General features: G+C 38.0%; 1 protein-coding gene across 1 annotated transcript in view; it reads right to left on the bottom strand.

The window, feature by feature from the left end:
• LOC127639662 (nuclear receptor subfamily 5 group A member 2-like) overlaps positions 1–24,705 on the bottom strand; it is a 63,427-nt gene that overhangs the window by 11,575 nt on the left and 27,147 nt on the right. Inside the window, exons 6-7 of the mRNA XM_052121795.1 lie at positions 15,215–15,334; positions 9,275–9,422 (exon numbers count right to left, since the gene is read on the bottom strand). Coding sequence (XP_051977755.1) covers positions 9,275–9,422; positions 15,215–15,334 — 268 coding nt within the window. The remainder of the gene's footprint in view (positions 1–9,274; positions 9,423–15,214; positions 15,335–24,705) is intronic.

Genomic DNA, 24,705 nt, shown 5'->3' on the forward strand with positions numbered 1-24,705 from the left:
CCCGGGCTAGTCTGCAGACCTGGGAAAATCTTTTTGTATGCCCTGAGAAGTTGTGCTTTTAATTGGCACTGAATAAGTTAGCATCAGCAGTGACCATGCACCCATGGTGCAATATTAGCACTGTAGCATGCTACGATACGAGCTAAAATAACCTTAAGGAGATGCTAGAGACCTCTGGTCACGTAAGAGCTGAAGAGAAGAAGAAATGCTCATATATGCACAGGCAAAAACAACAAGGCCCCTTTACAATGCGTAAACACGCAAAGCACGGTTGCGGTGAGGGTGAATAATGAACTTCAGCCCATTGATCGGAAAAACAAAGCCTGTATATGTTTGTCCCAGCAGGATCGCATGTCTCATAAATCTTTTAAGGTGATCTGTTTTTGCCACAGCTCCGGTTTAGCCCTTCCTTTTCAAATGCATCCCTTTCAATTCACGTGATAGACAGAAACAGCAAGCTATTATTATTTCATAGTATGCTAACTCATTATACTTTGAAATTAATTAGTTTTGCCTATTAAAGCTAAAAGTATACCTTTTGGATTGTTAAAATTGCTAACTACGAATGAGCGAAATGAAATGCGAAATTCCCGAACATAAAGGATATTGATAGCTGTTGTTAGCGGTGAATCTTGTAGCAATGCTGGGCTTTTTCATTAAAATGGCACCCAAGCGCTCTGTTGTGGGGCAACTATCTGCAAAAGCAGACAGAGAGAAGTCGGAGCTCATATGATTGATATTTCCAGTGCAGATATCACTTAGGATGCACCTGACATGAGTAGGGCATGTTCTCAGTCCGGCCTGCCTGCTAAGTACTGTAGCGTGGGACAGCCAGCGTGTTATGCAGCCAGTAATAAAAGTTGGTCATTGATTTTCTGTAGTTGCTTGTAACAGTTAATGTTGATACATCAATAGCTAAAGGAAAGCACAAGGTTTAATATGAGGCTGAGAATGTGGAAATATGGGAGGGTTGGGTGTTAAATCATAGAATCTATCCCCCAGATCGATAAGACAGTTACAGCAAGTGTCCCTCTGCTTTCCTAATGTTTTATAATAAACTGACAGCTTGTAATAAGGGTCTGGCTGAAGCAGAGGAAGAGAGGAACCCAAAGGGACAGAAGCTAGAGTAGTGAGATGAGTGAGAGAAGGAGAACAAGCACATATAGCTCACTGTATTCTCAATCACTTCATCCAGGGCTTTTGTCAAAGGAAATCTGAGAAAAGTCAAAAAAGAAGAAGTGGGGAAATTTTCAACCAAACTTTTAACAACACATCAATACAATATTCACACCAGATGTAATGATATTCTAAAAACTGTGAGATTTTGTTGGTCATATGCCGGCCCAAATGCATCGGCAGAACACTGCAGAAAGCTTTGCCGTTTTCCACAGAGTTTTAATGCCTGCCATTTCATTAAACTTTCAGCTGCGAGTAAAGTTTTCTCAGCACCATTTAACACATTTTGCCATTATTTTAATTTTTAGACTGAATTATAAAAATTCACTATCACATGTTGTTCTAAGCCCATATGATGTTTCTTCTTCTTCTTCTTCTTCTTCTTCTATGACACAAAAGGAGATGTTAAGCAGCATGAAAGTCTCAGTCACTGTTCACTTTCATTGCATTTTTTTTTATCAACCAATGTTTTTTAATGACTGATGCCAATACCTTGCATGGGTGGCCGATAAGCCATTATAATGCCAATATTTAGTCACAACCACTATATTAGGTACACCTGTACACCTACATATTCATGCAATTATCTAATCAGCAAATTATGTGGCAGCACTGCAATGAATAAAATCATGCATATACTGGTCAGGAGCTTCAGTTAATGTTCACATCAACCAACAGAATGGGGAAAAAAATCTGATCAGTGATTTTAACAGTGGCATGATTGTTGGTGCCAGATGTGCTGTAACTGCTGATCTCTTGGGATTTTCACAAACAACAGTCTCTAGAATTTACTCCGAATAGTGCCAAAAATATAAAACATCCAGTCAGCAGCAGTTCTGCAGAAGAAATGCCTTGTTGATGAGAGAGGTCAACAGAGAATGGCCAGACTGTTTCGAGCTGATAGAAAGGCTACGGTAACTCAGATAACACCTCTGCACAATTGTTGTGAGCAGAATAGCATCTCAGAATGCAAAACATGTCAAACACTGAGGCAAATGGGCTACAACAGCAGAAGACCACGTCAGGTTCCACTTCTGTCAGCCAAGAATAGAAAGCTAAGGCTGCATGATAGTGAATGACATGAACATAAAATTGCTAAAAATGACATTTAAACTTTTGCTAAGCATTACATTTATTCAATATTTCACACAAAAACATTTTTTAAACAAAAAATCAATATAAAAAATTTGATTTGTTTGCATCTACAGTTAATAAAACTTATCAGTCAAATTATAAAATGTATTGTCAGATGCTAATAATTCAGCGATATTTTAGTCAACCAACACATACAATAAAAGTGAATGTGAATGAGGTTGTCATCCTGTCTAACTTCTCTTTTTGAGTTCCACAGAATAAAGAAAGTCTTAGGGGTCATATATATAAAACACATTCTAGAGCTAAAAAAGCTTGACGCAGTGCAACAAATAGAACAGAAAGTACAGAAGGTGTCTCAAGACATTTCAAGTTCTTTTCAACTTAACACAGCCTCTACAACAACGTGGCACTCCTGCGCAAGAAAAAACTGTGAGACACGGAGCAGTGGTCAAAGATGTCCATCTACTGTACGTTAACATAGAAAAACAATTTAAAAACAGCACGGAGGGATGCAAAAATGCGAACTGTACAGCCCCATAGATGTTTGGAACAGTTGAGGGTAAGAAAATGATGACAGAATTTTTATTTTTAGAGGAACTATCCCTTGAACAGTGATGGACATTTTGCTTGCATTACATCAAACATATGAGAAGTGAGATTTGCATTGCAGGGTTGAGGACATAACAGAAACATTTCTATCTGTCAATAATACACCCAATAGATTTAATCTTACCTTTATCAAGAGTAAATCCACAGATGTAGATTCCGTTCCCTATAGAAACACTTGTCCACATGACTTATCTGAAGCATTTGTAGACATTCTGATAATGACGCTAATGAGCGCCACTCACACAAATTTGTTTACAATTTAAAGCTAATCATAAAATAATGTGTAGTAACAGATAAAGAACAAAAAGAGGCATAAACTGACGAGATAACAACAGCTTGCAGCGATGACACACTAGCAAAGTCGAAATCAGAGCGGAATGGCTGGAATTCGGTGAACTCGCTGATTGCATGACAAAAGCTAGTAGTGCTAAAGGTAAAGTGGAGCTCATCCTTTCACTTCCCTTTAAAAGCAAGAGCCCGCTGTGTTGCTCTGTGTAGACAGATGTGGCAGATATCAGTGGCTTATAAAGCCTGATAAAGTCTGAAAGCCTCTTAAGGCCACTAATGAGGGTGCTGTCTCAAAAAGCTTTTGATTTCTGTCACGTGGAATGAAAGGACAGTGGGCAAAAAAAATTACTCTTAAATAGTAGGGTCATTGCATAGGCCCTCTGCCTCCTCTACTTCAGATTTGTAAAATATCAGAGCACTCAGGATTGATTAGAAGGTTTTTCACCTTTGAGCGATATCTAAATAAGTGTGTTTAGTGACAACAATGTTTATGGGAAGGGACCATGTTTATTTTGATACACTTAGTGGTCAGATTAGGGAAGAGCTGTTTTTTTTATATCTACATGTACATCTTTGCCGTCGATGCTTATTTTTTTTTCATATATCATCTTAGTGTCATTTTAGAAAAAATATTTGAGACAAAGTTGATACTTAAACAAAGAGAACACCATTGAGTCTCCTAAGCTATGAAAGCGAAATAAAATCTTCCTTTTGGCATGCTGTGTTTTCAAAGGATGGCTGCACACGCGTGCACTTGCTTTATACGTGTATTGATCAGGCCTAGGCCTCACATCTTCCACATGACTTACAATCTGTCAGTGCCAAACTGCTTGGCTCACAAGAAAAACCTGCCCCTATTATCTTGCATTTAATTAAGACATAGCTGCAGTTTTATGCACCATTATTTGGCCCCAGCAAGGGGTCTCCCAAGGCGTAAATATTGAACCGTCCCAGCCCTCGAATGTTAATCAATCCCTACCGACTTCAAAATTATTTGGTCTGTTTCAGGAAATGAATATTTGCACCTCTTATGAGCCCTTTGCGCATACATTACTGATCATTCCTCTCTTTGCACAAAGGTAGACTTATCGATTTAGATCAAGGAAACAACACAGGCCAGCTTAATTAGAGCCTACCTATGTGGGAACATCCTTTTTGGCTTTTTTAAAGAGAGGTGGAAAAAAGAAAGGACTCCCTAAATGCATGCCATGGCTTTATGATGTGTTGTTCAGAGGTGTTTGCAATACCCAGAGTCTGGCCTCAGGCACCTGAGAGTCAAAAGAGCTAGTCGCTTGTTGGGTTTTTGTTGGTTGTCTAGAGTGCTTAACATGTAGTGTTACAGTTGGTTAGTCACTCACAGCATTGGGGGTGCAGTTTTCCAATATAAGCAAAAGGGGGTTCATGAAGGCAAGCTACTACACCATACCTCCACCTTTGTCCACAAATCACCCTCTGGCCATATTTTTAAATGTTATTGTTCATTCCTAATTTCTTGGGAGATTGTTAGTGCTTCTCAGACATCCATGCCTTAATGTGTTTCCCCACTTTTCAAATCGTACACCCCTGGTTTTTACTATAGATGTTCATTTTGACTGCTTGAGTACTTGACAGATAAATCGGCTGAGTAATCAGGGTGGTATGTTCGAGTATTTCCATTAGCCATTGCATCATATTTACTTTTTCCACAGCGGCCTGAAGAGCCACATTTTAAAGACAGTGTTTCAGGTAAAAAATAGTTTAACTGCATTCTCTTCCATTCATTTCCATCAGTTATCCATCTAGATGTTTCTGAAGAAAAGAATCATGTACAGTGTTCGTGTTCAGTTGCTGTCTTAACCAACTCTAGTCAATTGGTTTTTGAAAAAGTCACAAAATTATTGTTGTCATAGTGAATTATTGCTCTTTCCTCTGAGCATTGGAGTACTTGGCCCATCCAGAATTGCTAAGGTTCACACAGTAAATTGCACTAGCATATGCAAATTTTGATTTGTTAAAACATCTTTTGTTTCAAAATATTAACAATCATGTGCTGTTATTTAGAATCTTTTCACAAAATGTGCTCTGTTGTGGACCTTCTACCAGTCAACATTATCACATGGGAAATCGACATGTTGCTTCCGAAAAATCCTGTTCCCCGAAATCAACCTCATTCAGCTGAATTACTGACAAGTGTAATTCATCCCCCCAGCAGACATTTTTTGCATCAATTCAAGCATGAACCCATTTCCTTTTGTGCAAGAAACCACCGAGAAGCATGTTCTGGTCCTGTTAGAACCTAGAAATAATCACATTCGCATAAACAATGGTGAGCATGATTCGGAGGTTACATTTTTACTCTAAAATTACCTTTTTACTCCACTGATGTTTAGGTTTAGGTTTTTGGTTGAGTCAATAAAATATACATTCCTGTTGACTATTACATCACAACTAAAAACACAACTCACTTTAAGTGCCACATTCTGGGCATTTCACCTGGAAACTGATGCTCACATGTGCTCATGCATTCAACAACACTTCCAGCTTCGGCCACTGGGGGTACTGGGGTGCTTCAGTTTTCAGAAAGAACAGACACAACTTTCGACCTACTGTTGTCGAATTCACAGTGGGATCAGTCTGAATATAGTAGGCCACAATTTCTTGACTAACTCAACTGCTCAGCCGCAACTGCACTGCATTTCTTGCAAATGTCTCAGGTGCAGTTATACTCCTGAGATGAACGCCGACATTTCAGTTAGACAATTTAGATGTCTCCGTCCCCCCCACCCCCCAACAAGAACATAATTCACCCTCCTGCTGTTGAGGAAATCAATGCCCCCGCCGTAATTATTTAACCATTGATAAAGCCTTCAGCTCCAGCTAGACCCTAAGCATCTATTCAAAACATGGAGACTGACAGTGCAAAAGATATAGATGCTTCGGCTATGGAAAAGCTTGAGAAGTGATTGGCTGACTGCAATCGGTCCTCTTGACAAGCAGGTGGAATCGAGGAGACAAGTGACTGCTCCCAGGTCAACTCATGTCTGTCCTCCTCTTTATTGACACTTAGCTTTACAAAGAGCCCCACTGGGCTCCCCGACAGTGACAAATTGCGATGGTTTGGGCATGCTGATAGAGAACGAACACAACTTAGAGCAGTGGGGAGAGGAACGGCATGTCAGACTTGGGTAAATGTGACTTTGATTTCCGTTAAAAGGCTTCATTTGTAAATTCAATCCAGAGACTGTGCTTAAAGGATGCAACTGGTACAGTGGATCTAATGTCATGGAGGCCAGACAGGCATATATTGAGCTTGTCTGTGTGTGGCCTTGAGTACAACAGCACATTTACCTGCTATCTGATTCTGTTTTGGGGTTTATTCAAATTTAACTGCCTCTGCAAAAAAAACAGGCTCCATAAGCATAAAGGTTTACAGTGACATCGTTAAGTATAGAGACAGAAAATGGATAATATCTTCAACATTAACATGTTGTACAGTCATATTGTACTCATTATGTTTTTAATACACTTAAATACACTTGAGTTTACAAACTATTTGAGATGTTGAAGAGATTTTCACCTGGTAAGCATTGTGTTTAATTGTATGAGTATTTGCATACAAACATCTGGTAAATGTCTTAAAAGGAGGGAATTAAAATTCTAAAAATATTCTAAGGCCTGAAACATACTCTACTCAAGTACATGAATGCAGGCACATCTAGAAATGGAAGCTCAGTTGCACATGTCATTGCATTTTGAAATACATATAGCAACGCAAGTATTGCATTCTCATCATTGCCACAAGGGGCACTATTGTGGTATTAGCATAAACTGTCTTCTATGGTCAGTTTTCTTTTTCAGGTAAGCTACAGTTTGAAGAAAATCTTTCTGAGCATATTAGATCTTCTAAACTTGTTTTAAAGCTAGCTACTTTAATAATCTGGTTTAACGGTACAGACATTTGATGGTAACTCTATCGCCCCCTTGAGTACTGAAGTTTGTAACCGCTACAGTACAGCTAGAACGCACATGTACAAAGGGACTGTGCATTTGCAATGCATAGGCTAAAGAGCATGTTTCCTGCCTTAATTATGTTGAAAACTTTGTAAAACATACTAGCAATATATCGCATATCGCATATGCATGCAATAGCATAAAAAAAGGCTTGTGACTAAAACCTCACATTTGCCATTGCGGGAAAATGACAGATTGAAGAAATTTCAGAAGTTTTACAAGGCAACATTTTTATGCTTCATTTAATTAACCTCTGACTGGCTCCTAAATAGCAACTGTAAAAGTGTTTTTTGCATAAAGTACATACACCTATGCATACAAAAAGCACCCGTCAACCCCCACCTACAGGATACTATTAATTGTAGCCATCAATGATCTTCAGGCTCAGTTCTTTTAGCTACTCTGGGTTCACACACAACATGGGTGGGGCTAGCTGCTAGCGTGGGGAAGTGCCTGGGGCGATACACTCCCTTCAGGTGAGAGTTTTATTATGGATGATGTTTTTGCCAAATTATTTACACCAAACCTCTACCATGGCAAAACAACCTCCACCTCACACACCCTATCAACATAAACATAAACATTGCAAGGCTGAGGGATCTGGGTGGGAGTTTCATGAATGCTCTGCACTGGTCTTTGGTGTAGGTAAGATATGAAGAACCTTCTCAAGATGCGGTGGGGGAACTGGCGTAGCCGCCCAACTCTGTGTTTTCTCGAAGTTCATGGACGTGGCAAACGGAAAAGCTAAGATTCAAAGCACACACGTCCTATACACATCAAATTCTGTCTCTTCTCTTATCCGTATCCACTAGACGGAGCAATCGCGACTGATATGATGATGTCGATATGGACGGTGGGCATCAATATTCCAGAATGTTCTTGAGGGGCCAAACAGATGCCCAGTGCTAGTCTTTCATTGTGAAAACCTGCCTATTTTGTAAATTGGTTGCAAGAGCTACCTCAACCTCAGAGGTTTGATCAGTTTATGATTGATGCATTGACAGTTATTGACAGTTGTAAAAGCAAAGCAGCGTGCACCCACCACATACATCTTTAAAAACACTCTAGGAGCAAATGACCTCCCGATTTTCTTAACTCCAATGGGGCAAAATTCTACATTTGTGTGCTCTTCTTTTCAATGAATCTGTGACCTTGATTGTATACGATGTACAATTTGTAGCAGAAATTATGTGGCTTGGTAACACTGAAGTGCTGTTTACATATACCATGTAATGATTTAACTAACATAGTCTAATGACAACTCGCAATAATTTGCTCGAGATGGCGAACTCATAAGATATCGTATGATTTGGATCTTTTGAAAAGGTGTGACTTTTATTCCCATAGAGACCAACCAATCAACAAACAGAATTTCAGATTGATACAACAATTCAGGCATTAATATTTTAGTTAGCCTCCTATCCAACTAATATTTTAGCTAGCCTCCTATCCAACACTTTTTTCGGTTTAGCACATTGTGTTATTCCATATTTATCCAACACAATTGACTGATGTATGCTAAAAACTTGAAATATGCTTCCCTCGTCTCGTACCAAACTCAGATGTTGTATTCAAATCATGCTTAGGTTGAGGGTTTGGTAAGGTGTCAGACGTTATGGTTAGGTTCAGGTTTTCAGGACCAACAAGTCATATTCCTCGAACCTACTTTTTTTGCTTTCCACAATAAAGTCATATGGAAAGCAAGTCATACATGTTTTAAACGACATGAGGGTCATAATATTTTCAACCATAAATTCTGGGTGAACTACTTAAAAAAACAGCCACATTTAGGATGGACTGAGAATAGTTCTAGAGATTTTGGTTGCTGGCTAAGGCTGCAGTTTAACGCTGACCTTAAAACAGTTTTGGTGTCTCCTACAATGTGTCTCCTAACAGTTGGTTTTGAAAATATGAGACTGGTCCGACACAGTCAGGCAAGACAGGGCATCCGAGTGAAACGGTGGCATTCATAATGATGGTTTTATCATACAGGAGAAGTGAATCTCCTGGCTTATCCCAATGTCCACAAGAACCTTGGGAGCAAGCGAGATTTGGACAATGCTCAGAGGCCATTGCCCACTTCTCTCCTACCCACCATCCCTTACTATAAACTCACCCAAGCTGAACAGCACCAGGAACTTGAGGCAGACAAACTCCCTCTGGTCCAGCTGGAGGGAACGCAGTTTGCTCACCAGCTCCTGCGCGTGACTCAGGAGGTTGTTGAGTGTTGCCCCGGCTTGGGAGGCAATTAGGGCATAATCCACCTGAAGAAAAGGGGTGAGAGTACACACACACAAATTGATGATATTACCACCAGCAACATGGCACATCTATAAAGATTCCAAACAATCCCTGGTACATACAGTGACATTCAGAAGTCAAATGCTTCCATTTTGCTACTTGCATATAGTTTTATATTATATTGTCAGCATAACAATATTTGTGAAAAGTTTAATTGAAAAATGTAGATGAATTTAAGAATGTCTTAGTATTTGGTCTGTCGCCCTTTTGCTTTATAGGGATCATGAACTCTGGCGTGGACTCCACAAGTTTATGCAATACCTAGCAAGTAAATTTATGGAATTAGTAATTGAAAAAACAATATTGATCAACCACAGTCTATTTGAATATTGTGGGGGATATGCCCCTCGCAATCTCAATGGTGGTTATGGCCTAATAAACTTACATATCCAAACATGATCAAATGGACATACAGGTAACAATATTCAACCTGTACATTATATAATACATATATAAACTAACACAATTTTTAAATTTAATTCATTCATTTAAATAATTTCTTTACTTTTTGGGCCTTTAATGGATTTGGCCATTAATTTCGTCATACATGGATTATAAATAGGAACACTATTGATTCTTGAATTAATTTTTGAGAATATCTCATTCGGATATTTGTTTGGAGCCGGAACTCACAGTGCATATTTCATAAAAAGAGCATTAGCGTTAGAGATTTTTTTTTTCAGCCTTCGATGTTCATTGAAAATTCTATTTCTTGAATCACAGTCAATTTAGTTTAAACTTCAGCCAAACTTCAGCCAGACTGCACTTGGCACAATTTTTCTATCTGCAGTAAGCAAGTAACCAGCTCTGGCAGCTCTACGCTTCGTACGCCTCTCTCTCTTTCCCCAGCATAGCTGAGCTGCTCTCCTCACAGCAGGGACTGTGCGCCAGGCTAAGGTCTGAATGATAATCAGCATCAAACTGAACATGGAAGAGCTGCACGTTTCTCCATCCCTGGTGCCCAGACTCTCGGACCCCAGCGCCCTGCACCAGACTAGGGAGGAGGAGGGGTTGAGAGAGGCGCGAATGAGAGGAGGCCCCGGAGGTCCCCCAGGCTATCGGGCCGAACCCTGCGCGGGACCCCCGTGGCCCTCTCCTCCCCTTTCAGGTGCACTTAATATCTGCAGCAGCAGCAAATTTGTCTTGGAGGCAAGTCCTTAGCTGCCACTCACTGTAAGCAGACCATATAAAAATTTTATATTTATTGACAATTCATTACCATAATTGACTACGGCAGGGTTTCTGGTAGAAGGTAGACGACGTGGCTCCTAAGTGTAAGGAGAGCTCCCTCTGAGCTGGATTTGCAATTAAAAACATGGGCGGATTAGAATTTATTTATTGTGTAAATATGATGAGTGGAATTTTAAAAGTCCTAGCTGAGAATTGTGCAATTTGTGATTCTCTGCAAAGATGTTATGAACCTGCTGAATTTGTAAATTAACTGGGATTTAACAAACTGCCCATGTACCCCAAGAAGTAGCAGCCTGTTCTTAGTGCTATGGGCTCACATATTTACACTTTTTTTTTACTGCAGTTTTAAGAATACAAATTTAAATATTAAACTATGAATATAAATGGTTATTTCTAATATAAAATTATCATACTATTATTCTTAAAAAAATATATTATAATTATATCATAAATTAATTCAATGTAAAACAATTTACAATAAATAAAATAAGTATAATAATACAAATATATTAATAATAATAAAAAAATGGGCTATTGAAAATTCAGGGCAAAAAAACAATAAAAAAAAACAATTGGTAAAAAATATCTGCATGAGTATGTCTAATTTTTGCATAGTGAGACTTTACTGTATAACTTTAAGCAAACAGTCTGTAGTAATATTTTCTAATTCATTCTAACATTGCGAAGATGTGAATGCTTGATCTTGACAAAAGACTAAGCACTGTATAAATTAAATTATGATTATGCTGATTCCTATTCTTGAAGCTCTGGCACCTTCAGTGTGAGAGAGACAGATAGACATAGCGAAAGAAGCCGTGTTTAAAGGAGTGGGAGGGGAAAATGTGGGTCTGTGACATTTTGGAAAGCCACCCATGCAGTGTCATGTGTCGCAGTGCTTTGCTGCCATACCAACTCAATGCGAGAAACAATGACACATGTCCTTAAACAAGACAAGAGACGAGGCGAGCAGTTCAGCTGACTGTCATCAACAGCCTTTAAAGTCATATGGGTTTGGAACAGCATGAGGTTAAATAAATAATGATGGGTGAACTATACCTTTAAAGTAACTTAACAAGAAACACCAAATTATCTATTTGATTTGATCTACTATTAACCACTTTTAACTCTAAATCTAAAGTTAGATTCTTCTGAATGATAATATTCTTTTAATAAATGTGGAAATAAATACAGAGCATTTATTTGTTGGGCATATAACTATGAGTGTGTTATTTGACCAGGCTGTCAGTGGTCTGCTCTGGAATAATAGGGCATAATGAACTGCACAAGTCTTTGCCCTCTCTCCCCAAAGGCTTTTTCAGCACCAGCTGTTCATTAGGCAAAATATGCAAACATGGTCTGGCCCTCCTCAACCCCGCCCCCAACCCTCAGCCAGACCTCACTAATCAAACATAGATAGAGCGTTAAGCAAAGCAGTCACAATCCAGTCTGCGATAATCAAAGATAGTTATTCAACGGCACCAGTGACAAATTCTCAGGGCCAGCAAAGCCTTCTCTGCTGGCCTAACATGCCAAATAAATAAATATTTTTTCATTTCTCCAGAATCCCTCAACAGTGCAAATGAATGAGCAACTAAAGTCAGATTGTCAGATTCATCAGCCAATTAGATTGATTTATTTGTTCTTGGTGGGTGTGGACTTTAAGATATGTCCCGGTCGAGGCCTTCTAACTGGCCTTGAGTGACGCAATAATGCTTTAAGTGACGTAATTTGAAAGCGAAGAGCGCGCAATCTATAGCTGACAAGTCGACTGTCATTACTGCTCTATCGCCATTGAGAAAGAGATCTGGATTTAAAAACACAACATGTTCTGCATGAATGTGGTATTGCTTAATTTATTAATCATGAAAAAAGACTAATTTTCACTTCAAGTAAATTGGTAAGTGCTTTTTGCATTGTTAAAACAACATCAGGACTTTTCTAAGTGTAAATTAGTCTGCTGGAGCATTCAGTGTCAGATCAAGTTTTGAAAAATAGTGCTGTGTTACATTCAACTCGTAAAGTCGGATTTTACAACTTTCTACGAGGAAAAGTGCAATGGAATGCATCTTGAAGTCAGAATTACAACTTGTAGGCTCGTGCAGAAATTCTCAACTCTGATTTTGCCGAGATACAGGGGCATGATGTCACACAAACATGTCGAAACTCAGGGAGATATACAAAGTAAGTGATGAACATTCACTTTATTAAGTAATATCGATAAATGAGATTGTTTCCACATTACATGATATTGAAGCTTGTTTATCAAACGCTTGCAGAAACAGGTGTATAAAACATTATAACCTCTTTTGATAATCGTACACCTGAAGCATAAATGCTAGCGCTGCAGCATTGATAATCAGTTGGGTTGCTAGGAGACATCTCTAATGAGAGTCAAACCCCTGCTAAGCTAATGGGAGCACTGCAGTTTTGTTTCCTTAAACGTCATTTTCCGAATATCGGGATATCGAATGCATTTATGGTCTGAGATATAAAGTAGGAAAATCCCATATCCAACTTGAATGGAACGCAGCATAACCGTGTACCTGACGAAACGAAATTTATTGCAAGCAACATTTAAATCGCAAATATTATTCAAAAGATTTTTCCAGGTATTATAGACCTCCTTGTTAGATTCATATGAAAAATTATGATTTTTGAATGTCTGTTCGGGAGACGTGCAATTCACAAACAGTCATGCTGCTGTTAAAATTAGGCTTGCTTGAGCATTAAGTGTCATTTCAAGTTCTGGCTTTCATGCATCTACGTGATTTTAAAATGTCAGCTGGTATTATTAGTTAGCTCCGACATATTGTATGATGCCCAAAGGCATAGAGTGTTTCATTCATTAAGTGTTTTCTTAATGGCACAAATCACACTGAAGGCCTAGACTAGTAAACCCTCAAAGATCTCCAGATGTGACTCCTAATGTCCCTGCATAGAGTGGAATTTTAAAGCTACCATGTTACTTTTTCATAGCGCACAATACTTAATGGAGTTTTCAGTTATGTATCAACTTTTGTTGACATGCAGTAAAAGTGTAGAGTTCTAAAACGAATATGGATAGCAAAGTGCAGATCATTTGGTTTTGGGAGAATTTGATGAGAAATGTGTGACTTCGCATTGAAATCTTAATGTTGGTGAGATTGGAGACTTTAGTATCTTGACTAATCTGAGTTTACTGTAGTTTGAGACCTTGTTCGGATCTCCTCTGAAACTCTAGAGGACACTTGGGAGATTGCTTTTGTATTTTAATCAAGATAAATATCTTAGAGATATAGAGCCCCTAAGAGGACAGCGAGGGAATTTATTTTTTAAAACGTTTTGCATCCCTAACAATAATTTTGCATTCCCTCACAATAGCTTTATCCATCCCTTATGAAAATCAACCTTTATTTTAGTACAGTAACCATTTCAGAGGAGGAATAAAAATAGAAAATGTTGCAAGCTGGATTCAAATTCACATTGCTCATGTGGGCACCAAGTCTTCGTAAATAGATTGTGTGTGCTAACCACTAGGCCTATATTTATCATAGAGTGTGTTCACATGCACACCAATATGCTGATAACTGCCAAAAATCAGCTTATTCTAAAAATTCGACAATGCAAGAAACCTGTTTTTACATGAGACTTGAAATCCTTGGATTGTTTATTGCTTTTTGACTTTTAACAAATATATTACATCATGTGCACAACAGTTTCAAACATTGTATTAGCCAGAAAGAATGGCGGTTAGGTTGTTTACATGCAACAGGGAAATCTGTAATGTGCAAAAATCTACCTGTGTCAATCGTTTTTTTGTTTAAATTGCTCATGAACTTACCCCAAGGAAAGGAATTATGTTTAAGGTTTTACATGACTACAAATGTTGTCAGCTTATTACGCATAATCGGTTAAAGAACTTGCATGTAAACACGCTACTATTTACGATTTATCACCCATAATATACTTCTGTTCAAACTGTTTGAAAAGTGTTGAATCAGTCCCTATGTTTGAGCTGTCACTACTGTTGGAGATCACTTTGTTGTGAACAGGAGAGGGTGGACGGAAAACACAGAATTAAAAATTACTTTAAAAAACTGACAGGCGGACAGAAGCATATTTATTTATGAGCAGTTTACACATTTTCTGGGAGTGTGCATGTGTTGTAGCTGAAGACAGAATTAAAGGTCCTCGTGTACGGAGAGCTTCAACAGAGCCTGAGGCGTCCGTCCAGTTCTGGTCCTCTGAGATGAAAGAGGTAAATCATACATATCTTGTGCTTTCCCTGCCTGTCTGTCTTTCTCTGTGTCTCTCTTATCCCATCTTCACCACGTTGACTCGTACATGCTTAACCAACCATTTTATTTATTTCTTCACCACACACTTGATAAGAGGTGCACAATTGATTATTCTGGCCACATTAGTTTATACCTTAGCATAATCTATTTTTAATGGAGTGGTCGGGGCAGTCGATAGCACTTTAAAGGATGTTGATCCATACTGGCAAAAAAGCCTGATGAGATCTACGGGGAGGGCCTGACGTAGCCAGACAGATTACAGGAGGGGAATTGTTGCAACCACTCACCTGTTGCCCCGTGACTAGGAGGATGGAGCCCTCTTTGGGATGCATCACCTGCCGGAAAACATGGTCCAGGGTGAGGAGTTCACTCCAACAGTTCTGGAGAAGCTTCATTTGGTCATCAACCTGTGAAGAGGCCAACAAATGCAGAGTTAGATGGATGAACAAAACACTTAAGATAATTTTTGTCTTGTTTTTTCAGCTAGAACGAGGGCTTCTTTTGTGTTAACTAAACCCCTATTGGCTATATATATATATATATATATATATATATATATATATATGGATGCATGGATAGGATAGGATAGGATAGGATAGGATAGGATAGGATAGGATAAGATAGATTAGATAGATGCCCTGCAGTTCCATTTCAGACCTTTAGGGTTTTGCAAACCCCTGGTAGTGTGGACTTTGGATAAGTTACAAAGTTGTTAAGTAGCTGGACAAGTTTAAAACCTCCAACCACAAACAAGTGGACAGCCTTTTGTGGCATAATGTTGATTATCACAAAAATTGATTTAGACTTGTCCCTCATATAAAAAAAAAAAGCAAAAAAAATAAAAAAAAGAAGAAGATGCAAAAAACAGTGAGGCACTAACATTGAAAGTGAATGTGGCCAATCCGTAAAAGTAAAAATTCTCACTGATTCAAAAGTATAGCCACAAGACATAAATAATTTGCATGTTATCATGATTTTAGAGTGATAAAATCCATAACTAACATTTTCTGTGTAAAGTTATATGCAATTTTAGAACTTTGTCGCCATGACAACACGACGCTGCAAATATAAGATTTGTAATATGACCGTAAAAGAAATTATTTAAACAATATTACATCCAAAATAATAATAATAAAAAAAAAACAAATGACAGAATACCTCCATACATTTTTTTTTCCACATTGAATATTGTTTTTTTACTTGGAAATATGTCAAATTATGGAAGTAAAATGGGTTGTGAATGCCATGCTGGTTTTACCACATTATTGTCACAAAAGATGTTCAGTCAGACATTTAGTTCATTTATCATTGGGTTATATTTCAAACCTCATCACTGATAATTCTTGACAAATGTAACTCATACAACCAGAACAAACCCTATTGGTATAAAGGTATAAATTGGTCTCTAGGTCACAAGAGGTTATTATGTCTCCATTTTTCACTGTTACTAATTAATCTGTTTATCTAGTGACATGGCTTCATTTATCCACTATGATTAAGTAGCGTGTTTAGCGTAGCGACTGCACCAGCTTTTGCGGCTGAGAGCACGGACATTGATGTGCTTTTAGCCGGTAGGTGAATTGCTCCAACAACGCGTTCATTGTCACTCTCTTGGGTTCTCATGGCTCTCTTTGTCAATTATTAAACTGAGATGCAAGACTATGTGAAAAGAGCTCTTTGAGTTAACGCCACAAAGAATGAGGAAAAGTGAAGAAATGTAGTCCAAGACCTGTGAAATGTTTCAATGTGGACAGTTAAAAAAAACAAAAACAAATAACAGTTTTGACTCAAATCAACTGAATGAAAAGTTTACACAAGTTTTATGAAAAGGATTATGATGAAATTAAAATAAGGTGGAAAAATCAAGATCTTTGAAGAAACTCCTGAGAGAGTGAGGGGTTAAGGACGTGAAAATAAGACTTGTGGTTTCTCGAGGCAGAGATAACGTAAACAAAACGCCTCGTGTTACCTTGGGAGGCTGCATCGATATCTTTTCTGATTGTTTTGGCTGTTCACAACTTTAGTTGTGCTTCTTTTAGTCATAACAAATGCAACAAAATCAGAATGAAGTGTCAATCCAAAAGCCTCAAAATGCCATGAATATCTTGCAGACTTTCAAATCATCTTATAAAAGTTTTGTTTTCTCTTTTTTGCTAAACTGCATCACACCAACTGTGTCACTGTACAATTGAATATAAGAAGCTGATTTATGCATCATTCATTTGGCATTGTTAAAACATCTTGGCACTTCTCCATATCCGTGCTTCATAGGGACAAATCTCTGTCATGCAAGTCAAACATGCCTGCGCTACAAAGGAAACTGTCATTTGGTCTGATTTCTGACAAGCGTTCTCATCAAAGGCCTTTTGCCCACTGGGCCTCTGCTGCCCGACGTGTTTGGGTCATCAGACAGGGACGAGGGTGCCATGAGTCAAAAGCAAGGGAAGACACAGAAGGCCGGGGCCGATGCCAGAGACACATCCTATGGAAAGAGAAGGCATCTCTACTTTTCAAAGTGCATCTTTACTTCTGTTTACATGTCAGTTTGCTTCCCGTCATGCTGTCAATGCTATATATGTCTTTTTAAACAACCAGATGAAAGAACCTTGGGTTTGTCTGTAAGCACTGCGTGTAGTGTCTTTTTAGCCTTTTTAACCCTTGTCTGTTTCAACAGCACTTTGAACGGAATTGTTTGAAATGAATGCATCATGATAATTTGCAAAGAATTACAGACATTAAATGTAAATCAAGGAGTCATGTGTAGCTATGCGAGGGTTAGTCGCAGACGAGCTCCACTTGAACTTTACTACAATTATCTTTTAAGCAATATTAACCGGTGAGAACTGTAATAGTTTTGTTTGCTAAAATGTGCTAAACTACTCTAGAATAGTCACATATTCCATCTGGCACCGACTGCTTAATTGGGAACACTTGATTTTCAGATCATGCTACAGTATGTTTAGAAATGCTGCTACATATAGAGAAAAGAAAATCATACTTTAATACATCCCTTCTACAGGACTCAAAGCACAGGAATTCATAGTATTGGAAAAGAATATTAAAAGTGCTAAAACAGAGCTGAAGTGCCGAATATCATCCAATGGTCTTAGAGAGTTGGCTCAGCTAAAGTATAGGTACAATTATTTTTAGTCACAGAAGGTAGAGTTTTGGTTAATCAGGGTAAGACAGACATATTTTGAGTCGGGGGATAAAGCAGGGTGTGGTAAACAATCAGACCAGATGACATTCCAGGAGCCAATTTATTGCAAAGCCCCTCCCTAACTGTCAAGGCAAAGAAGAGTGGCTCCATTTTGATTGGATCATGGCAGGACCAACACAAATAAATGCCAAGCACAGCCATCAGATAAGCTGCTTGGACAACTACCAGATAATTCAGAAAGTAAGTCCCGGTCTTTACAACATGTTGGAAATGTACTCAAGTTTGGACTCGGACTCGAGTCCAAGTCACAAGTCCAATTTGAATTTTAACGACTCGAGCCTTTGGACTCAAAATTATTGAACACATCTCTGTCTGCTTGCAGCTGTATTAGCCCCTGAATTCATAGAAATAGCCAGAGTTTGTTCCACTGTGTTTAAGCAAACACACGTTCACATTGACAACCGAGTTGGCAGGCACGACGAAAACATAAAGACGGGTATGTGTCCAATGTACTAGAAACTAAACAGGGACGTTTCACATGACACAGGACCTGACAGCTGGTAAATTTGTTGGACATTGAGTCAAGTCACCCACATCATGTCTCTCACAGTTTACTAAAAACAACATATTAAAATCAAAATACATAAAAACAGTATTACTATTGGATATTAAGTCTTTTTAGGCATAATGTATCTACACATGCAGACTTCTGTAGTCTCTTGTGGTCCACACAGTGTTGTCGGCTTGAACTGGTTCATAATAGCTTGATGAATTAACTGTGTATCTTTTTAAATAGTCGGAGGAAAAAAGCATTATTGCTAAAGCAGACAGCAACTCTAAACAGATAAACGGCACCTATTTATTATTGATTGACAATTTTCAAAGCATTGGCGAGCTGCTTAAAATACATTCTTTTACAGCATTTGATCACCATTCACAAGATTCAACCATGCACAATAAAATGTTATGATATTTTGGGCAGTAAAATGTTTTGTTCATAATTTAATTATAGACTATAAAATAAATGTATTAATCGATGACAAAGTTTGTGTATGAAGCTAAACTTCATGTTGCAAGATGAATTTAGTTGGTTATCTCTGACACTTTTGAAGGACAATTCTGTAAAATGTATGACTCAAAATGATTATTATCCATGTTTTTGTGGTTAAAGAAGAGCTCAATTAAATTTTCTTTGGTTGGTATTTAAAGGTTTCGGACAGCTGCAGTACAACGCGGCTGCCACTCAAGCAAATATCAATTAGCCTTTTTCTATTTATTTTTTTATCTACTGCGGCAGCTGCTGCGAGATGCACACGGACACATCAGGGAATAAGGTACATGAGCAGCATGCAGAAATATGCGATGTGCGGTTTCATGCAAATGAAATAGAAAATCATGTCTGTGATGACATGGCCCTAATATTATCAGTGAGCTTTCCAGTGTTTTTGGATGTAGTATTTGTAGTCAAATCATGAGACGTAACTTCTCAGCGAGTGCTGGTTATTACTGTGTTGATTCATTTGTACAGTATGTATTTTTCCAAACCAGTTGGCAGATAGAGAAAAAAGATTCCGAAAGAAATCTCATTATAGACTATTATTTCTTTAGATAGGGATCATTTTAAATAAAACTAAATTAAATTGAATTTAAAAATTAAAAATAAATAAAAATTTGAAATAATAATAACTCTGTTTATGACTAATGCAGCTTTCACTTTCTTTAGTCTGAAAATATAAAGTTTGGGCTCTATATCTTCAGAAAAATGCCACAAGTATTTTTGAAGAGGTTTGGAAAAGTAACAATGCATAGATGAGACTTTAAAGACATTGGTATAACTAACTACTTTAAAATATGCAAATGTTCCACACAGAGAAGGGAGGGTGAACCACACTGTGTCAGCAGCCAATCATAACCCTGAAACAAGAAGCGCCAAACTGAAATCTCCTCCTCATCAGCAAGGTATAAAGCTATCCTCTGGATGACAACACTTTTGTCCTGAGTCCCTTTCCAGAGGGTCAATAACAAGATGCACTTCTAAAACACCTTTGTCCCTAGTCCCAATACAGAGTGTCATTAACAGGATACACATCTATAACACTTCTCAGTTCTGAGTTCCTGGCTGTTCAAGTTCTGGATCAATAACAAAATAATAATCAAAATTCTGAATCTCTGGCCTGAGTGGTAAGAGATGTAACAGAATACAAACCATCCAGCATGCCAAGTCTCCGCTACACAGAGAGAGAGGATAACAGATCACCCAACATTCTCAGTGTCCATCCGAGTGACAGTAGAAGATTGACCAAGTCTCACTACAAGAGACTATTGCATGCCAAGTTTGGAATCCCTATACCAAGGATATAACTGCAGCGACAAGGTTTAGCTCTGGCAAGCAAACCTTCTCTTCAAGTTTTGTGCATCTGCGTGTTCCAGATGATGAAGGTTGCACCAACATAAGGGCTGTATATCTGCATTTTCCAGATTGCAAGAACCCTCTCGGTACCTCCAGGAGATCAGTATTCCTCAGCTGCTTTGTGTCCAAGGCTGTTGAAACGGAATCCAGCTCCTTCCCCACTGTAACATGCCCCTGAGTCTTGTGTGGGGCCCAATTCATTTAATTTGGTGCCAGGGTGATTCTCACTACATGTCTTCTGGAGACAATATATTTACTTCTGACACAGATATTAATAAGGCATTTTAAGAATTCTATTTCTATCTTTATAGCTCCATCTCTACTGATGAGGAAATTAGCAACTTCATAGATCCATTAGAACTTCCTAAATTGAAAAATGACCAAAAAGACTTTATTGACCCAGACATTACTTAAGAGGAGCTTGTTGAGGTAATTAAAGTCTTGCCAACAGGTAAGGCACAGGGACCAGATGGTTTTGCTGCAGATTTTTTTTAGATCTTATGTCACAGAACGGGCTCCACTTACTGTATGTTAGTTGTTTACGAGAGTCATTAAAGAAAGCTGAACTACTGCCATCCATGATGCAAGCCCTGATCAGTCTCATTCTTAAAAAAAACATATGGACCAAAATGTATGTAAAAGTTATCGTCCAATTTCCCTGATCCAGTTAGATGTAAAAATATTGTCTAAAATTCTGGCTAATCGATTAAGTAGAGTAATTACATCTATTATACTTATATATAAAGTGGGGTTTATTCGTGGTCATAGTTCTTCTGATAATATAAGACGTTTTATAAATATTATGTGGTCAGTGGCTTATAATCAGACCCGATTGCTGATCTGACTTAATGCTGAGAAGGCGTTTGATAGGGTGAAATGGGACTATCTTTTTCAGATTTTGGACATTTACAGGTTTGGGAACACTTTTAATGGGTGAATTAAGGTATTTTATAAACAACAGTTAGCAGCAGTTAGAATAATGGATTCATTTCTGATTTTGTTTCTCTTGGTAGGGGAACCCTTCAAGGTTGTCCTCTTCCCCTTTTGTTGTTCTGTCTTGACCTGAAACCATTAGCAGCCACAATAAGAAAAGAACATGATTTTGTGGGTATTGTTGCAGGAAGTGTGGTGCATAAACTTCTAATTTACGCAGATAATATATTTTAAAAATGTTCTCCGACCCTAGTAGGTCTATGCCTAGCCTCCATAAAATTATGAATTCCTTCTCCAAATTTCCAGGATACAGGTTGAATTGGTGTAAATCGTAGGTTCTTGCTCTGACAGCATATTGAGCCTGCCACGGCTTTCCAACCTGGCACTTTTCAACTTTTGCTAGAATTGGTTGGAGAGTGGTGTTGCTACACTTGGTGACCTTTATGAAAATGGAGCTTTGAGATCATTTGAAAATATAACATCAATTTGGGATTTCTAGGCCTAAATTTTACAGGTATTTACAGTTGTGCCATCTAATTTGTACTATTAGTACACAGCCACCTTAAGCTGCAGACACCCTATGTATGGTGCTCACTACCTTTGGAAAGGGGCATGAAGTGTCGGTGTATTATTCCTTGTTGATTCAGAGTCTTGGTGATGAGGCCTTAACAGCTCTTAAGAGGTTATAGGAAAGATATGTGAACTTGGTGTTAGGGCTGCAACTAATTATTATTTTGATAATAGAATAATCTAATGATTATTGGAATGATTATTCGACTATTCGGGCGATTATTGCATTGATTAATCATTATCCATTAACCAACTATTCAGCTTGTGCCCGATGTTGTATTAAAAATGTGCTTGCTAAAAATAAAATGGACAAAATAATATTTTAAAAATACCTCTAAATGATGAATAAATTCAATCACTGAATTAAAGAAAAAACTTTTGTTGCAGTGTATAATGGGATGAAGACTACCCTCTCACCATTCTGTTCACTTCAATCCATCTTTAACTCACAAAAAAAGAACTCTCTTGTATTATTAAAGCTGTGTATTGCCAATTATCTTAAAGTTAAGAAATGCACGGTGACACATATATTATGATTCAATAAGTCGCAAGCCTTCATCTTAACTTTTGTCTTTGATATTGGTTTAAATGTTTTCATAAATAATCATTTTTTGACAAACCCTTCAATCTGTGAATGTGTGTCATTTAAGCCCCATCTGATGTTATTGAGGGTATTGGAAGGGTTTCATTTTCGTGTAACCGTGGTTTGAGCTATTTCCGGGGAAACTGAACTTCCATATGTATATATATATATATATTTATTTATTTTTTTTTTTTCATTGACAAGTTTTGACTTGTCTGGCACCCGAACAATTGAAATTAATTTACATGAATTAAAACCCAAATTTGATTTGCGGCAGCCACTGTTACAACATTATAATCTAGATGCAGCAAGCGTGCACACTCGAGGGATGAGCATCCCCATGACAGTGTGTTCATCAGACGGATAAAGTTTCAATCTCTCCCCCTTAGATTGGGACACAAATATGTAACGCCAGTGTGTTTCCTTTACAGATGCTTGACACGCAAGTTTTGCTTCAGAGGAGCAGCAGCTCCATGAGTACTTCTGTATTTACTTATTTGGTATTTTTGTATAATTCTCTCATACTTTGCGATTTGCATCACCTGAAGCTTTTTGGAAAGTTTGGAGTGCATCTGGACTGTGAGCTGTGTCTTCTTCCTCTCCTCAGTCAGGCGTGAGGTGCAGTGCTGCTCTTGTGCGCCATTATTAAAATTTCACGTTAAATGAGATCAAACAACTAAATCAGATAACGACATTTTTTGTCTATAATGTCAACTAATAGTTTCAGCTTTACTTGGTATTGGAGGATTGGGAGTGGGAAAGAATTCTTAAAAATGTTAAAACTATGTCTAGGGATGTAAGGGTTCAGTTTAAGTTTCTGCACCATTTCTATTGGACTCCCTCTAGATTGTTTAGACTTGGTTTTTGCTGGCGATGTCAGTTGGAGGATGGAGACACAGCACATGCTCTGTGGTTCCATGCTAAGGTTCAAGAATTTTGGGTAAGAGTCCAGAATTTTACTTGAGAGGCTTCATACACTCAAATTTCTTTTTGCCCTAGACTATGTATATTGAGGGGGCGGTTATTAAAGTAGGTGACAAATATACAACAAGTTGGGCCTAAACTAGTGTAATGATTGGCAGACAGATAATTCTTAGAGGATGGAAGTAAATTGGTGCTCCCTCATTTCAAGAATGGTTCACCGAATTGGGTAGGGTGGCGGCATTTGAAAAGATGTCATATAAGCAGCTTGGCAGATTAGATGTGTATGTTAAGAAACAGGGCAAATACCTGTCCTTTCTGAAAGGGTCTCAGTGAAGAACATGTGCTGAGAAATGCGATTATTATCTAAATTCTAAATTGTATCATTTGTGGAATATTTCTTTTCTTCTTTTCTCTCTTTATTTGTTGTATTTTTATTTTCTCAATATTTTAAAAACATTTTAGTTTGTACTGGATGTATATAACCCAGGCTTTGACCACAGTGTTGTTTGTTGGGAGTTGGGAATTGGGAGGGGGATGGGGAAACAGTGGGGTTTAAAGGGGCTAAAAGTCGATTCTGTGCATTTATATTATGCTTTTTTTCTGTTTTGTTTTGAATCAATAAAATCTGAAAAAATGTAAATCATGTGCAAATATGTTGTGTTGCATATCCAAAAGTAATATTTATTCATTATCGCCCAAAAGGATTGACAATGGTAATAGAATAGACTCCAAATAGCCAAACACAAGCAATTTTTTTTTTTTATCCCACGTGGTTTTGGTAGAGTGCCACAAGCATTTTTAAGCCATGCAGTAACAAGCTTAAACAGCTGGAACCGCTTTAAATAAGTATTTTTTTTTCTGTTTTTGAAGTTTCCTAATGAACAGATTAATAAAATCTCCTTGAGTGTCCATTAATGAACAGAATGAAACAAATTATTTATTTTCAACCGAGGCAGACTGTGAGTATGTGGTCCAGAATGTCATTTGCATAAATACAAGGAAAGAGAAAATAATGGAAATAAATCCCATCTGAAATCTTTTGACCTCTTGGATGTGGATCAATATGGCTGGTTGGGAAACTGTAGGTGAGGTTTGAAGTACACATCAAAGGTGCTGTCAGGCAGTGAGCTTTAAAATGTCTTCAGTGGACATCTGTTCTGGTATGTGCTGGTACTTCCTCTGTTTTTTCTTCTGCTGG

This window comes from Xyrauchen texanus, chromosome 48 (assembly GCF_025860055.1).
Source record: "Xyrauchen texanus isolate HMW12.3.18 chromosome 48, RBS_HiC_50CHRs, whole genome shotgun sequence".
In the NCBI taxonomy this organism is placed as follows: Eukaryota; Metazoa; Chordata; class Actinopteri; order Cypriniformes; family Catostomidae; genus Xyrauchen; species Xyrauchen texanus.